The sequence below is a fragment of the Rhincodon typus genome, chromosome 24, assembly GCF_021869965.1.
Source record: "Rhincodon typus isolate 14 chromosome 24, sRhiTyp1.1, whole genome shotgun sequence".
Lineage (NCBI taxonomy): Eukaryota > Metazoa > Chordata > Chondrichthyes > Orectolobiformes > Rhincodontidae > Rhincodon > Rhincodon typus.
The window spans coordinates 17,841,340-17,858,966 of NC_063355.1; the positions used below are offsets into that span (position 1 = coordinate 17,841,340).

The 17,627-nt window shown below is 38.5% G+C and overlaps 1 protein-coding gene across 3 annotated transcripts in view; it reads left to right on the plus strand.

Moving 5' to 3' along the window:
* rbm19 (RNA binding motif protein 19) overlaps window positions 1–17,627 on the plus strand; it is a 120,753-nt gene that overhangs the window by 67,291 nt on the left and 35,835 nt on the right. For all 3 annotated transcript variants that reach the window (XM_048611396.1, XM_048611397.1, XM_048611395.1), the window contains exons 18-21: window positions 3,277–3,337; window positions 9,273–9,352; window positions 11,829–11,884; window positions 13,706–13,819. In XM_048611396.1, the coding sequence (XP_048467353.1) occupies window positions 3,277–3,337; window positions 9,273–9,352; window positions 11,829–11,884; window positions 13,706–13,819 (311 nt within the window). The remainder of the gene's footprint in view (window positions 1–3,276; window positions 3,338–9,272; window positions 9,353–11,828; window positions 11,885–13,705; window positions 13,820–17,627) is intronic.

Below are 17,627 nucleotides of genomic sequence, written 5' to 3' on the forward strand. Positions count from 1 at the left end.
TGATATACAGGGATCATCCCTCCGGATTTAAATTGTTTTAAATGGTGAAATTGGGGAATAGATTGAGGTTTTTTTTGCTGGCGTTTTTTTTTAAAAGAATCTTTTTAAACCGTTCTGCATATCAAATGTCTTTTGCATTTTTGATCTGTATGTCATAAACTTCTGGTTTAAAGAAGCACTGCAGCTTGTGCAACTATGTTTCAGTGTATCTTCGCCACATTAACTGAAAATAACTACAAGACCTATAGATACAGATATCAGTTTGGGATGGGGCTTGTTCAATAATACTATCACCTGAGGTCATAACATTTACTTTGCATCTGTTATTACCAACGAGGCAAATGATACCCAAGTCATAGATACAGGAGAAAATTCACTAGAACGGTTCAGAATTGATAATGGATGGACAGTCATTACTTAAAGTTGACAAAGCTTAGTGGCTTGAATGAGGTGTGTCCCAGGGTACTGAAGGAAATGATAGTGGAAATTGTAGAGGCACAAGCCATAATCTTTCACACATGCATAGCTTGTTCCCTAGAAGTTGCAAGGTTAAACCCAGCTATTACAGGCTAGTTGGTTTGACTTCAATACTCGGGAAATTTAAAGAAATAATAACTTGGAATAGATTTAATAATCATGTGGACAGATGTAAGTTAATTAAGGGAAACCAGCATAGATTTCTTGAGCGGAAAATAGTGTTTAACTAACTTGGATTTTTCTGAAGGTGTAACAAAGGTGCTTGATCAGGGTAAAGCTTGATGTGGTAAACATGGAATTCCAAAAGATGTTTGCAATAATGACTTCCAAAAGATTTGAGCAAATTTAGAGCTCGTGGAACATAACATCATAATATTAAATTGACTCAGTGACAGGAAACAGTAATATTTAATAAATATTTTTCAGGTTGGAGAAAGGTTTGTAGTGGAGTTCCTTCGGCATCAGTATTGGGATTGCTGTTTTCCTGGTATATGTTAATGAACTACGTGTTGGTGTATAAGGGACAATTTCATAGTTTGCTGATGAGAAAAAGCTTGGAAGCATTGTCAGCTTTGAGGTAAACATTGTAGAACTTCAAAAAAAAATTGACAAGTTGGTGAATTGGACAGATAGCTAGCAATGCAGGTAAGTGTGAGATGATATATTTTGGTAGAAAACATGGAGAGACAGAACGAAATAAAGAATAGTATTCTAAAAAGTGTTGGAGCAGAGAGACCTAAATTATTCAAGATGATAGGGGAGCATTTAATAAAACGTGATACGTAAGTTTTTATTAAAAGGGGCATGGAGTACAGGGCAGCAAGATTAAGCTGAACTTGAATGTGGCATTAGTTAGGAATTGTGTACTGTGTACAGTTCTGGGTGCCAAACTTCATGAAGGATGTGAATGCAATCAGGAGGAGTGCAGAAGCAGTTTGCAAGAAAGGAACCAGGATTGAGAAACCTACTTTATGAAGATAGAAATTTGAATTCTTGTCTTTGTTGGAGAGAAGACCCAGAAGACTGGAGGGAAGTTTTCAAAGTTAGGAGGGGTTTCTACAGAACATAAGAGACTTAAAAGTATTTGCAAAATATGCAAATATAATGTGAGAAATACTTTTTCACACAAGAGTTAGGATCTGGAATGTACTGCCTGGAAGTATGGTGGTGGTAAGGTCAATTGAGACATTTGAGGGTTTTAAATGAGCATTTGAATAGAAACAATGTGAAGAATTACAGCGAAAAGGCAGGAGAATGACACAAAGTTATAATGTGCTTTCAGAGAGCTGGTGTGTGCTGATGTGATGAGGTCAAATGGCCTCCTCCTGTGTTGTAGCAATTCCTAGAGATGTGAATGTGGTCCTTCCAAGATAGACAAAGGCGGAGAAGTGTACAAGGAGGATGGTATGACCAAATTTGGCAAAAGCTGCAGACAGTATTGGGAAAGGTGAAGGAGAGATTATCTTTGTCACAGTCACAGATAATGTGCTATGACAGAGTCAGAAACTTGGTTGGAGCACTTAAATATTGAGTTGATCGGAAAGAGAGTAGGGAATTAGGTTTACCACTCTTTAGCAGCAGTATGCTTGGTCTGCTCACATCTTTGTGAAACTAATTGATACTACTCTGTATAGTATAAGATCAGAAATAATTAAATTTGCAAAGGGACAAACTCCTTTACAATTTCTCTTTGAACAGATTTAAAAATGTATGTTCTTAAAGCATTCCCGAGTTTCTTTTTAAGTTGTTCAGAACAAAAATATTTTAAATAATGATGTGTGTTTGGTGGAAACTTTAAAGTTATTTATTTTACCCCACCCTCATTTTGCATTCTGCCCTCATCAGTGGGATTTGATTTTAGATTTGATCCAAAATGCTAGATAAAGTCACAGCTGACTAAGGATGACCATTATTGCTTATTTAAGGGTGGACTGGTTGTTACTGAAAGGCCAGCGAAATAGATTAAATTTAATTCCCTCTGCACCCAGAAATCTTTTGATGTCTGCCTTGACTATAATCAATACCTATCTGCAATTCTCCAGGGTAGTGAATTCCAGGTTCATATAACGTTAATTGAAGACAGTCCTCCTGGTTACAGTCTTAAATGGTAAATCCTTTATTGAGAGATTGTATCCTGGAGTTTTAGATTCCCTTGGCCAGTGATTTTCTCAGCAACTACTCTGTCAAGAGCATTAAATATTTTATATCTTTCACTAAATCATACTAATTTTTGAGCCTCAGAGAATATAAACCTAGCCTACACAAATCCATCCTTGTAGATCAATCTCCTAACTTCATAAACCAGGCTAGTAACAGAGGAAAAAAAGGGAAAGGCAGAGGACATAGAGCAATTTAAGCCCGCTCTGTCATTCAGGCTGATCATCCAATTGAGTACCCTCTTCCTGATTTCGCCCCATACCCTTTGATCCTTTTAGCCTAAGAGATGTATCTAATTCCTTCATGAAAATAATTCAGTGTTCTTGGCCTCAGTCACTTTCTGTGGGAGATAATTCTACAGGTTTACCACTCTGGATGAAGAGATTTCTCTTCATCTCAGGCCTGAATGGCCAACTCTGTAGCCTTTTAACTGTGATCCCTGCTTCTGGTCCCTTTCGTCACCAAAGACATCCTTCCTGCATTTACTCTGCCTATTCCGGTTAGAATTTTCTTTCAGCGTTTCCCATCTATGGTAAGCTCATTTATATATGTATCTGTAGTTGTAAAACTGTTCCTCTAAAGTGCTCTGAATTTTATAAAATTTTAATTATAATTCATCATTGTTTACTGTTTCCTTTTTAGACATTTGAAAAGTGTGGACCATTGAAAAGTTGCAGTATATCGAAGAAGAAAGACAAAACAGGTGAAGATTTCTTGTGTATTTCCTTTTTCAGTATATTAACTTGTTGAAACTTCAGAGTTTGCTGACTAAATGCACATGCACAGATTTAACTATGTCTTTGTTGGTATAGAGAGTAGTTAATTAAGCGATTGACCTTAATTGATCAGTTAACTGACTAGATATAAAGGGGAAGGTGGAACTAGTGTGTAGGATGAACTGTAAGACTGAATAGTTAGTAAATCCTTTACACAATGAAAGATGTCTTGTCTTTTTGCCTCTTTGATTGGCTTGGATGATTTGCCTTTATTTTCCCACTTCTCACATACCAGTCCCACCTGTTACCCTTAATATCTGCTCAGTACATTGCATCTTTCCTCAAGGGGGAGGAAAAAACAGCTGCTCGTTACTAGAAGATTAGGTGTAGAGCTTTTTTCAATTGGAGGCTCAAGAATGGAGGGAAAATTTGGGTAATCTGTTAACATTTATGGACAAAATTTATGAGAAAGACAATGTATTAAGTGCATTTGCAATGGTTGAACTTTGATACATTTACAAAGCTGAACATTTATTCCATAGAATGTGGAGTGGAATTTAATAGACTTTATTCAAGATTGAAAATGTTCCATTTGGAAATTCCTAAATCCGAGCTTACATTTAAATTGTTCAACTGTGCTAAAGTGTGAAACGCGGAAAGACTCCTAGTGTTACCCGGAGTTAGATGTTAAAAGAAAGATACACACCTTTGAAATGGATATCAGAAGCCTTAAAGAAGACTTTGTAAAACATTAATTTCCAGCTGCCTTCAGTGTTCAAATGGAGCACTCGGCAGTAACACACAAAATGAATGACTCAATGCTAGTGGCAACGTGAAACCACCCAGATTATCTACAGGTTTTCTATGAGAAGAGGCTCAAATTAAATTGGACATGGAACATGGCAAGGCAATTGTTTTTGAAAAGTTAATAGATTCATAGTTTACGCTGTCCAGAGATAATTGTATTCCTTTAACAAGGTCTAGCCTCTGTAATCAAAATGTTAAGGTGTGATTGATATTAAGAGAGAGTTGCTTGAAGGAATGTAGGCTACATCTTAAAACAACACTAGCAGTTTGCACAGTCATCAAACTGCAGGTTTAATAATCCAACTTTAGGATGCTGGAGTAAAGGACAATGAGTATGTAGAAGCTACAGAAGGAAGCAGTAATAAATGTGTTTATGTTTTTTAAAACTCATAGACAGTGTCCTATTAGAAAGGGATTTTAATAAAGTTGCACCGACAGGCTTGAAGTTATGAGATAAAGAAATACATCTTTGTTTTGCAGTTTGTAGGCATTGACTGTAGATTTCTTCAGTCGTCAATAATATAAAATTAATTTTAAAAACGCAATAGCAAACAAAGTAAGCACCAGCTGGGTGCACCGGCTAAATTTCTGTCAATGGGTGGGGTTGGGGTTTGGTGGTGGAGTTTGCCAATGATAAATTTAGGGATAGTTATGAAAATATGAATATTTTGGTAATGCACACAGCAATGGAAAGTCCTTTTACTAATTGAATGTGTGCAAGATTATTCCAGGTGAATTCACGCAAATGAAAATGAAAATGCAAATAAAACAAAGAACTGCGTATTAATCAAAACGGAAGTTGCTGGCGAAACTCAGCAGGCCTGGCAGCATCTGTAGCTCTGCTTTCTTCCTAATGTTTTAAGCCCAGTGACTGTTTTTCAGAACTGATAGCAGCTAGGAAAAATGTTATTTATGGTGTTGACAAGGTTGGAGGAGAGCAGGGAGAGATGAGCAGAGAGGTGAAGATGAAGCCCAAAGAGAAAGATATTTGAAAGGAGTAACTAAATGAGGTGATTATGGATGGTAGACCAGGACAGAAGAGAAATTAAATAAGTGACAATGAGAGCTGAGGATGGATAGTCTGTGCTGCAACAAACCATGAAATGTGATAATAGGCCTAAGAGTGGATGAAAATGTGTCGGCTATGGTAAAAATGGCCCGTGTCATAACTGGATTAGGTATAGGGGTAGGTAAAGAACGTAGAAGGATGTCAAGTTCCAGAGGCTGCAGGGTCTCCAAGTGGAAATGAGATGCTGTTCTTTGAATTTGTGCTGAGGCTTGCTGAAACTCTGCAGCAGGTTTGTGACAGAAATATGGGCCCGGAAACACAGTGATGTGTTGAAGAGGCAGGCAACTAGAAGCTGAGGGATATTTTTATAGACAGAACATAGGTGTTTTGCAGAGCGGTCACCCAATCTGTGTCTCACTGCATCCTTCACCCCCTCCCTGTGGTTGTTTGGGGAGGTGCTGGGAATGGAGGAGGAGTGGACCAGGATGTCCTGGAGGGAACGTTCCTTGCAGAATGCTGACAAAGGTGGGGGAGGGGAATGTGTGTCCGATTGTGACGTGCTATTGGAGGTGACAGAAATGGCAGCTTACCGTCCTTTGGATGTGAAGGATGGTGGGGTGTTAAGTGAGGACCAGGGTTGTTGAAGGAGAAATAGGAGGGATGAGGGCAAAAGTGTGGGAGATGGACCAGACACAGCAAAAGTCCTTGTCAACCTCGGAGTCCTCCGTTAAAGAAAAAGGTGGACATTTCTGAGGCTCCTCCAGTGGAAAATGGCATTGTCAGGACAGATGCAATGGATGTGGAGAAACTGGGAGAATGGGATGGAGTCCCTACAGGAAGCAGGGAATGAGAATATAGTCCTGGTATGTGTGGGAGTCGATGGGTTTGTAATGGATATCGGTGGCCAGCCTATCTCCAGAAGTGGAAACGGGTGTTGAGGAAGGGCAGGAAGGGGTCAGATGGATAAGCTGAAGATGAGGGCGGACGTTGGAAGTGAAATTCATAAACTTTTCCAGTTCAAAACAAGAAGGGGAAGCAACACTGATGATGTCGTCAGTGTACTAAAGAGAGAATTGTGTGTGCATGCCAGAATGGGACTGGAATAACGAATGTTCTATGAACCCTCAAAGAGACAGGCTAACTGGGGACCATGCGGGTATCCATGGCCATGCAAGAAGAAAATGTAGGGAGTTGAGCAGTTGCTCAAAGTGAGGACAAGCTCAGCAAGGCGGAGGAAGGTGGTGGTGGATGGGAATGGGTCAGGCTTTCTTTCTGGAAAGAAGTGAAGGGCCCTGAGATCATCCCGATGGGGGATGGACGTGTGAAAGGATTGTATGTCCATGGTGAAGAGGAAGCATTGGCGGTTGCCTACAAACTTGATATTTTGAAATCGATGTGAAGAATTACAGATGTAAATGAGGAAGAAAAAGAATGAGTTAAGGTGAGAAGAAATACCTTCTGTGGGGCAGGTAGAAACAATGGGTCAGCCTAGGCAGTCCTGTTTATGGATTTTGGAGGAAAGGTAGAAGCAGGCTGTACAGGGCTGGGAGACTATCGGTGGGGTGATCCCCAGATGAGATGAGGTTGCTGACAGTCATAGACACAATGCCTGATACTCGATGGTGGTGTCATGTCCGGGGGAGATAGGAGGAAATGTGACAGAGCTGGTGCTCAGCCTCTGCAATTTAGAGGTCAGTATGCCAGACAATAACCATTCCATCTTTGTCAGTTGGCTTAATGAGAAACTCAGGATTGGATCTGGGAGTATGAAGTACAGTTAGTTCAGAGGGAGATAGTTTTGAATGGGTGAGGGGGGAGCAGAGAAATTGAGAAATTGACGAATGTCACGTCAGCAGTTCTCAATGAGCAAGTCAAGTGTAGGTAAAAGGGTAGAGGGAGGAATGCGGTTGCAGGATAGTGTTGGAGGTTGGTGAAAGTGTCTGTGAGACGAGGAGAGCGCTCCTGTCCAAAGAAATGGACATGCAGGTGGAGGTGTTGGAAGAAGAGTTCAAAATTCATGTCTGGCCCGAATTTCATTGAGTTGGGGACGCAGAGGGATAAAACTAAGACCTTTGCTGAATACATAACGTTCAGCATCAGAGAGCTGAAGATCAGACGGGATAGGAAATATTCCATAAAAGGTGGGATCAGGAGAAAGGCTGAGTCAGAGGGAAGGGGAGGGGAGAAAGATTCCAGAGGGATGTGGGTATCTCAGAATTGTTGTAACTTGCATTCCTTAATGCCTGAAAGGAAGAGAAGAAGGTTCTTATTAAAACATCAAATGAGTGAGATAATGAAGTGGAACTGGAGGACAGGACAGCTCTGAGATAGTGTGAAGTAGTGCTGTTGGAGAGAGAGGTCAAGAATGTGCATGTGGTGGCACATAGTACTGAGTGTGGATCTCAAGATGTGATGAGAACAGCTGTCTGAGGAACATTGTACATCAGAGGTACCTGTGATCTTGGGTGGATTTGAACCACGAATAATGAAACTTCTGTCAAGATCCATGTAGGTGAGCCTGAGCCAGAGGCAGTTACTGAGGAATGAGGTGGTGGCTGTCGAAGAGAGTTTTGGCAAAGACTTCAAATACTAGGAGAGAAAACAAAAGTAATGATAGATGGGAAGAAGAAAAATTAGAACGAAATCTGATCGGGAAGAGGAGCAGAACGTCTTCAAGGTAGCACATTAAAAAGAAATATGGCAGCTAGTTAGACACTGATACAAAAGAAAAAAACTGCAGATCTGAAACAAAAACAGAAATTGCTGGTGACACTCAGCAAGTCTGACAGCATCTGTGGGCAAAAAGGAAAGTTAATGTTTTGAGTCCAGTGAGTCTTCATCAGAACTGATAGCTGCTAAGAAAAAACAGCAAATGGTTGGAGACTACAGTTCATATTTTTCCGGAGAAATTCCAAAACTTTCTTCAGTAATGAGCAATCATTCTTCTGCTTTAGGAGTGACTACAAAAATGAGGTTTTTCATTTTGAGAAGAAGCGTCATTATTTAAATGGAGAAAAACTGCAGAAAGCTCCAATACAAAGTGATTTGGAAATACTTGTTCACAAAATACAGAAAGCTAGTACACAGATGCAGCAGGTAATCAGGAAGGCTAATGGACTGCTGGCCCTTATTCCAAGGGGATGGAGTACAAGTGTAGGGAAGTCTTCCTGCAACTGTACAAGGCTCTGAGACCACATAAGGAGTACTGTGAGCAGTTTTCGCTCCATTATTTTAGAAAAGATATAATTTCATTTGGAGGCAGTTCATAGAATGTTCACTAGAATGATCCCTGATATGGAGGGTTGCCTTATGAGCAAAGGTTATAAACAGGTTGGGACTACTCATTTTAGAAGAGTGAGAGTTGATCTCGTTGACATGTTCTCGGATTTTTAGGGGCTTGACAGAGTAAATGCTGTGAGAATGTTTCCACTCATGGGTGAGTCTAGGACCTGGGAGAGAGTCTCAATAAAAGGGTGCTAATTTAAGATTGAGATGAAGTGGAATTTCTTTTCTTAAAGTGTTGTGTGTCTTTGGAAATCCTTACCACAGAAAGTTGTAGGGGCAAAGTCTTTGTGTCTATTTAAGACTGAGATAGATGCTTATTCAGTATGGGAATCAACAGTTTTGGGGATAAGGCTGGAAAGTGGATGTGAGGAGTTTCAGATCAGCTACGATCCTAGTGAATGATGGAGCAGACTTGAAGGGCTGAGTGGCTTAATTCTATTCCTATTTCATGGTTTTACGATTAGCTCCAGTTTTCCTATGTACTTGAATGCCCTGCATGCACAGAAGTGCATTTATTGAGGCTGAGGTTTCAGAAAATTCAGCAAGCCTTATGCAATCACACAAGGAAATCATCAGGAAATTGTAGTCTAGGAAATATGCATTACAAGTGAGAAGGACCGATAAAGTAGAAAGGTCTGGTTATAGGTAGTGAGGGGGGAAGGAAAAGTAATTTTGCAGTATGGAAACAACTAAACTGTAGGGGTGCATTCCTCGAGGCAAATTTGCACTGATTACACACTTACAGAATCCAAACCTCTGGCTATGAATAACCCTATTGAACCGTTTAGTGACATTTGAATTTCTAATATTTTGTTTTAAAGGTTCTCTTTTATCAATGGGATATGGTTTTGCGGAATATGCAAAATCTGAGTCTGCCAACAAAGCACTAAAACTGCTGCAGGTAACCATACTTTTGTATTATTTTTGTGGAACAGTATTTCAGATATCTTTTCTATTTAATATGAATCCAGTTGTAAAATGTATATTGAACTTACTTTTGTCAAAATAACAAATGGTTTGGATTTTAAAATTCCTTTTTAAAGTAGTATACCTGTAATTTCAACGTAAAATTGTAAGAATATGTTGGCTTTTTTGCCATTTGTAAACAAAAATACAGATGAGAGTTCCTGAACTGCACATTATAAATTCAACTAACATATCTGTGTCAATGATATGTTGATATCTAGTAATTCAGATGTGATGGTAAACTGGTGAAGGTCCAGGTTGGTGAAAATAATTATGTTGGATTGCAGTTTATTGTACAATAACAAATAATCAATTAGTAACTGAAATACCACACACATTCCTGGAATGTGAAACATATTTGCAAATTATAATTGGCAGAATTTTAAGACTTCTCCACAAGTGGATTAAGAACTGTACTTTTATGAGGGAAAAAGGCAAACTTAATTTGTGACAGAAGTACAACATTCTAAAGAACCTACAGTTATGTAGGGAACTTTTAACTTTTCTAGACCTTGTGTTATTTTGTATAGTTGCATTCAAATTTTTTCAAATATGATTGATATTGCATTGAAATTTTGATGATGAAATATTAACATCTATATTGTGCCTTTCAGGATGTCGGGGTGTCTAAAGCCTTCTTACCCTAGTGAAGTTCTTTTAAAATGTAGTCACTGCTAATGTAGCACCCAGTGGTGGTGTATATTCTACAACAGTAGCATCCTTTTGTTTCAGACAGCACCTCACCCTGCCCAGCCAGGGCAATCATCTCATCCCCAAGATTAAATTATTCTTTGAATCCACAATATTAATGGGGTCTCTCTCACCTTTGTGATGTAGAGGCTTTTCCTCCTGACCTGCCTATCACTAGAGCCCTTTGCTAGATTAAGATGGCTCCTGGCATTTGTATCATAATGTCCAGTCGTGTGATTGGGTAATTATCTTTCTTCCTATTGGGTTTGCTGCAGCCATTCTGGCTTCGGTGTTAAACAATTCAATTTCAATATGGACATTCCGGTTCTCCCAGCCCCTTGCCAGTGTCTTAAGCATTGTGACACATTTCTGTTTGACTGTTAATTTCTGTATGAACTCTTCCTGCTACAGCAGAGGAAAATTTTAGTTTGAGAGGTAGAATAGGTTGTTCCTGAAGTCGATGAAGTTTAGAAGAATGAAATGTGACCATATTGAAACATAAAAGATTCTTAGGGGCTTGATGGGAAATATGGAGAGGTTGTTTCTCCTTGTGGGAGAATCTAGGACCAGACGGTGGTATCTCAGAGTGAGGGGTCACTCATTTCTTCTCTTAGAGGCCAGTGAATCTGAGGAATTCTTTACCTTAGTTGAGTGTTGAGGTTACATCATTAAGCATTCTCAAGATAGACAGGTTTTTAATCAGTGAGGGAAGCAAAGGCTATGAGGAAAAGTCAGCAAAGTGGAGTGGAAGTTTATCAGATTGGTCATGATTTCATTAATTGACAGAGTAGACTCAATGAGTCAAACGGCCTACTCCTGCTTTTATGTCTTATGGTCTTTTATTGTCAAAGTGACAAAGTTTAATTTTCATTCCTCGACTTCTGATATCCTACAGTACCAAATTATGATTCTTCACAGTTTTTATGTCAAAGTAAAATTTAAGAAATAGATTCCAAGAATGTTTGAAAATCCATGTTATTCTCGGAAAGAATATTTCAAACAAGATAAATGCCTTGATTGTGTAGAAGAGAAAAATATTTTTCATCAGAATTTACAAATTTTCAGGCAGGAACAGAAAAATACTATGATGTAGATCCGGCATATTGGACATGATTGCTAGAATTGCATACATTTTCCAACTGCCTGCCATCTTAATTGGGATCAGCGTTATTTACAATAGGGGTGGGAAATAACCAATAGCTTTCTCATTGTCTGCTTTAATGTTGAATCCTGTAGTTTGCATTCACACAGCCAAACACTTCGCTTTTCAGGTAGAAAATTATTTTCAAACTTAAAGCCTTTTTATTTTGTTAGACTGCCAGTGACTCAGTGTTCTCAGCTTCCCGCATAACCTTTGTTTAACTTTTCAGCTCATGCAGTCTGGCACTGAAACATATTATACATGCAAGAAGACTAGTTTTAGCTATCTGGTAACATACTGTGTACTGAGAAGACTGTGATGAACTAGTATACTCATCAGAGCTTGACTGCAAGTATGCAGTAAATTAGTTCATGGTTCTGTAAAACTTAATGGTGTTTCTGGCAAATATATTAAAGTTATAAAACTGTCACTGTCCCCTTATTTTATCTGTGTAATACGCTGTACAATATTTAAAGGTTTTGTTTAAGGTTCTCATTACAGTTCTCAACTGTTTAAATATAAATTACTTTGCCTATATGCTTATGACATTTACCTGGATTTTTCTTTTCTGGAAACTTAGCATTGTACGGTGGATGGTCATCAACTAGAGTTGAAGATATCAAACAGAGCTACAATGCAAGTATTTTGGCTTTATTTAAATTAGTTTTATTAAAGGATTGAATGTATCTACGTATTTTTGAGCCCTAAGCCAAATATCAAGCACATGATGACTTACCTGTCGTCAAAATACTTTGGGTTTTAAGTAAGAAATTTAGTGTTTTTGCTTCTGAACACCTATCGTTATGTAGCGTAAATTGATTATACTTGAGTTTAAGACATGCTAAGTTCAAAAAAGAGTTTCACTTTTTTTAGTGTATCATTCAACGTGTTACAATATGGATTGTGGTGGAAGAGTTTATTTCTGAAGTTGTACAAAATTAAGAATGGAAAGGGTACATGCAGCGGGTTAAGATTCAATCTCTTAGTTTTGTTGGGACTCGTTTCAGAAGTCGTCATGTATTTCTTATGCATTGTGGAAATTTACATATTGGAAGTCTGTACTTTACAATAAGAACATAATTGAAATGCCTGACAAGCGCATAGATGCATGTTTTAAATACTAAATTAAAATTGTATAGACATTTATTTCATGGGTCTATGATGTTACCTAAAATGAAGTGGGATCTAACAAAACACAGTCAGGAGCTCACAAGCACCATTGTTTTCAAGTCCAAGTGGCAGGAGCAATAAAGAAAGCATTAATTCAAGAAGTTAGCAAGAGCCATTGATTTGAAGAAAGTTTGTGTATGAGAATGAACTTCAGTGGAGCAGCACAAGAGTCTTGGATGTTTATGAAGTGGTCATGGTATGAGTCATAATTTCTGGCAAGATGTGTGACAAGAATAATGGTACATGACATTACAATGTGGGTTTTCAAGAAAATCTAGACCATTTTTAATGTGTAATGTTGCTTAAAAGCATTGTTTTCACTTTTGGAGACTTTTTTTCTAAATAGCGCAATTACGGTATAGGTAATTAAGTATAAAACTCAGTTTAACAAAGTTCTACTTAAATTTTAATGCCAACAAAACCTAGCTTCACAACAGTTTGTCCTGTACTGCAGCTCACATAACACAGAAGTGACACCTGTTTGAGGTGATTTTACACCATGCACTTAACGTTCAATTGGATAACTTTGTACCAGAGTTCCGTTGCAATGTATGCAGTGTTATGAAACCAGTGATTTCACTGTGCCTACTGTATGCCATAATGAGCCAATATTAACTATTGGAGAAAGGTATTAACTGAAATTGCTGTTTGAGTATGTAAAATGTTGTATTCGATAATACAGAAATCATTTTACAAACACAATTGTTTTAAAATCACTGTTTGCACTTGTGTAACTGACAATAGCTTTCCCAATTGATATAATACCTCTATGCAGGGTCAGCAAGCACCAAAATACTTTAGCATAAATGAGCACTCTGAGGACTTGCACTTCCAAAGCAATCACCAAATTAAACATCAGCTGCATTTCCAACTCTTTATATTCAGGTGTTGAGGAAATTCCAGAAAACATGAAATTGTAAAATATGTACATGATTTTTCCTCCACAACATTCAATTTGAGAACAACATTCACATTAGGAGTTAACTGCCAGAAAAATAATTGAAACATAGGTGAGGCCATGTTACATCTTTCACATTTTAAAAAACCCATAAGTCTGAGTTTTATGCTGATTTTATCATTTGATTAGATAACTAAGGGAGGTACTTATGAGTTAGCACTGACATCTCTGAATGTGAAGCTTTGTTCTCACACTGTAGCACTGTAACATCTCAACCAAAATGTCTTTAAAATTGGTTTTACTTTTCTTGGATTTACGCTAGTTTTCTGCATCGTGATATCCAACTTTTAAAAGTATTAGAAACATAACAAAATTGCTTTTGTATGCAGCACTGTGAATCCAGCAAGAAAATTCCAGAAAGCAAAAAAGCAAACGGTTTCCAAAATCCTGATTCGTAATATTCCTTTCCAGACAAAAGTGAAGGAAATCCGTGAGCTTTTCAGGTAAGAAACTATTTTAAGATTTTTCAGTTGCCCGTTACCATCCAGCATTATTAATCTCCTAAGGCATTGTCTGTGCTAAATTGTACAAGATAAGCTTTACACCTGTCTTGTTAATATTTTTCTTTCTTCCTATATTGTAACAAGAAAGTGAGAATTTTTATTTATAGTTATATAGTGCCTTCCATGACTCATCACAACTCCAATGCCTGAAATACTCGTGTAAATGTTGTAATGTAGGTTAACACAGAAACCACTGTGTGCATAGCATTTGGACCTTTTTCATTAAAATTGATCCACCCAAATTGATGTTTCCATTGTTATACACTTGTTGTCATTTTTTTCTCAATTACTACGTTATGCTAAAGGAGCAAAGTACTGTACAATCTGAATTCCGAAAACCGCTTAAGATGATTTCAGAAATGTTTTTCTTTTTTTTTCTGTCAATCTATAAATGAAAAGTAAAGCAATTTAATGGAAACGGCAGAGGCACTACACAATCGGATGTGCATGTGTGAATAAACATATTCAAGCACAATATTTGTACAGACGCTGATGATCTCCAGTGTTTTTGTGCACATGGTCAAGACTAATTATAGTATTTTACAGCTGAGTCGATTAGAGGATCGGAAGATAATTGAATGGAGATGGGAAAGGTACTGGCAGCGTTTTAAGGAGAGGCTGCATAAGTGACAGGGTCAGAGAGAGGATGAAAGAGACCACGGTCTGACAGTGGAGGAGTAGGAGATTTTGTTTATTGAAAGTTGAACAGAGAAATTTGTTGTTTAAAAGAAAAATTCTGTAGGACTGGTCAGCTGAGTGAAATTCAGATTAAGACAGCAGTCTGGAGGATTGGTACAAGTCCCATGGATAAAACACATTTGAAGTGGGCAGTTGAGGCTTTAAGGGAGAAGCAATAGATCTATTACAAAAATAAAGTCCTGTACATGCTGGAAATCATAAATAGAAATAGAAAAGGCTAGAAATACTCAGATTAAGTAACATTTGTTGAGAGAGAAAGAGTTGGGGTTTCAGGTTGATGACCTTTCATTAATCAATCAGTCTGAAATTTTAACTCTTGTTTTCTCTCGCCGCAGATGCTTGACATGCTGCGTTTTTCCAGAGTTTCTTATTTTCATTTTGCCTCAGAACAGTAAGAGTTCAGGGCCAGGAAATGTGGGGAGTTGAAATGGGCCTTGGATGTTTTAACTTGCTGCAGAGTGGTGGTGAGGTATTCAAAGTGTTGGGTTAGGGGAGCAGACTGTTGTTTTTCAGTGACAAAGGAGTTCCCCCTGTGCACCTCATAGTTTTGAAGGCAAAGGCAGAGGGGGCAGGAAAGAAAAAAATCAAACAATAACTGGTTGTGGAGAAAAGCTAAAGTTTATATTTGCATTGCAGGATGACCTCTATGTAGGTGGTTCTGTTAGAAGAAATTAAAGCCCATGAGCATTGGATGTTGTCCATTCGGCAGTTAAGTATTTGTGCCTGAAAGAGATCTGTACACTATGTTATGAAGAGCAGAGCCCTGAGAGTGCAGTGGCATTCCCAGTGAAGGAAACGCACAGTGAATTAAGAAAATTGGGCTCAGTGTGCTGACATGTCCATGGAAATGTGCAGAGATAATCAAAGAATTACAATACACTCCCAACACAAGAGTAGACTAGGTGAAAAAAAAATACAGTGCAAAATAAGGTACTTCTTGGTTTTATTCACCAGAGGGCACAGTAGGATTATATTTCAAATTTAATCCAGGTCAGTTTTCCATTTGATTTAGTTTGTAGCTCAGTAAGCATAGGCTATGAGACAAGAAATGAGTTAAAAGTTGGTCAGAAATACCGATTTAAGGCTGCTTAAATGAAGGTCCATGATTACTACCTTTTTTTAAAATTTTGCACAAAATTTAGCTATAATTAGTTTGTGTCTGAGCAGTTTCATAATGGATTTAAGTGTTGGAAAACCTCAAACCAAGGCAGTCCGTTGATAAAGCAAGAGGACTCACACCTGTAATTCTCTACAGAGCAAGTTCTGGTTTCAGCCAGGGAAGACCGAAAAAGATTTTGTTTCTCTACAGTGTTTAAGTAAAGTCAATGGTTTAGTCATTTTTTGACTGCTATTGTTCATGTCAAGGTTGAAATACAGTGGCATAAGGGCAGACCATATACTTTTATTCAACTAGGGATTGATGCATATTTGAGTGAAAGGTGAACATTTTTTTAAAAATCTGAAATGACTGAGTGGAACCTGTGCAAAGAAAATGTTTATTCTCAGTCAGTTATACAGCACAGAAACGGACCCTGCAATCCAACTTGTCCGTAACAACAAGATACTCTAAACTGAACTAGTCCCATTTGCCATCACTTGGCCCATTTACCTCTAAACCCTTCCTATTCATAAACCCATCTAGATGCCTTTTAAATATTGTAATTTACTACACCACTTCCTCTGGCAGCTCACTGCATACGCGCACCACCCTCTGCATGAAAAAGCTGCCCCTTAAGTCCCTTTAAAATTTTTCCCCTCTAATCTTAAACCTTTGCCCTCTAGTTTTGGACTCCCATACCGTGGGGAAAAGACCTTGGGTATTCACCCTATCCATGCCCCTCATGATCCTATAAACCTCTGAGGTCGCCCCTCAGCCTCCAATGCTCCAAGGAAAAAAAATCCCAGCCTATTCAGCCTCTCCCTATAACTGAAACTCTCCAATCCTGGCAACATCCTTGTAAATCTTTTCTGAACCCATTCAAGTTTCACAACAGCTTTCCTATTGCAGAGACAGCAGAACTGAGTACAATATTCTAAAAGTGGTCTCACCAATGTCCTGTTCAGCTGCAACATGACCTCCCAACTCCTATATACTCAATGCACTGACCAATAAAAGCCTTCTTCAACATCCTGCGTCTCCACTTTCAAGCAGCTATGAACCTGCACCCCAAGATCTCTATTCAACAACACTCCCCAGGACCTTACAATCAAGTGTATAAGTCCTGCCCTACCAAAATGTAGCATCTCACGTTTATCTAAATTAAACTCCATCTGCCAGTCCTCGGTCCATTTGCCCATCTGATCAAGGTCCCGTAATTGCAGGAACTTCTCAATGTTGTATTTCCTGAGGCAATTGTCTGCCAAGACTCCAAAGATAATCATGTATGATCAGTGACTCAACAACATGTGCCAGAACGTCAGACCCAGGAGGCTTTATACTATTCTGTACGGCGAGCTTTTGTCTTCAAGAATAATCTATTGGCCAAGGTTTTTTATTCAGAAAGCCACTCTGCAGAGAACTCCTGTTTTGACAAACTGTCTTTGTATATTTCTGTTCGGATATATAGAATCATAGAATCCCTATGGTGCAGAAAGAGGTCATTCAGCCCACTGAGTCTGCACCGGCCCTTTGATGAGCATCCCACCCAACCACTCATCCCTGTAGCCTGTAATGGGGGATTAACCTACCTAACCTGTGCATCCCTGCATACTATAGGACAACTTTTGGCATGGTCAATCCGCCCAACCGGCACACCTTCGACTGTGGGAGGAAACCCAAGCAAACATGGGGAGAATGTGCAAACTCCACACAGAGACCGTTGCCTAAGACTGGAATTGAATGAGGGTCCCTGGTGCTGTGAGGCAGCAGTGCTAACCACTGAGCCACCATTCGGCCCCTATATAAATGGATCCATATATATATTATACACATTTTACACATACTTTTATATTACTGACTGTATGTTAACCAATTATTGAATAAGTTTGTTTTTGATTAAAACCAAGGCTTGTGTTTATTAGAAAAAAAAACTGATCGATAAATCATTTT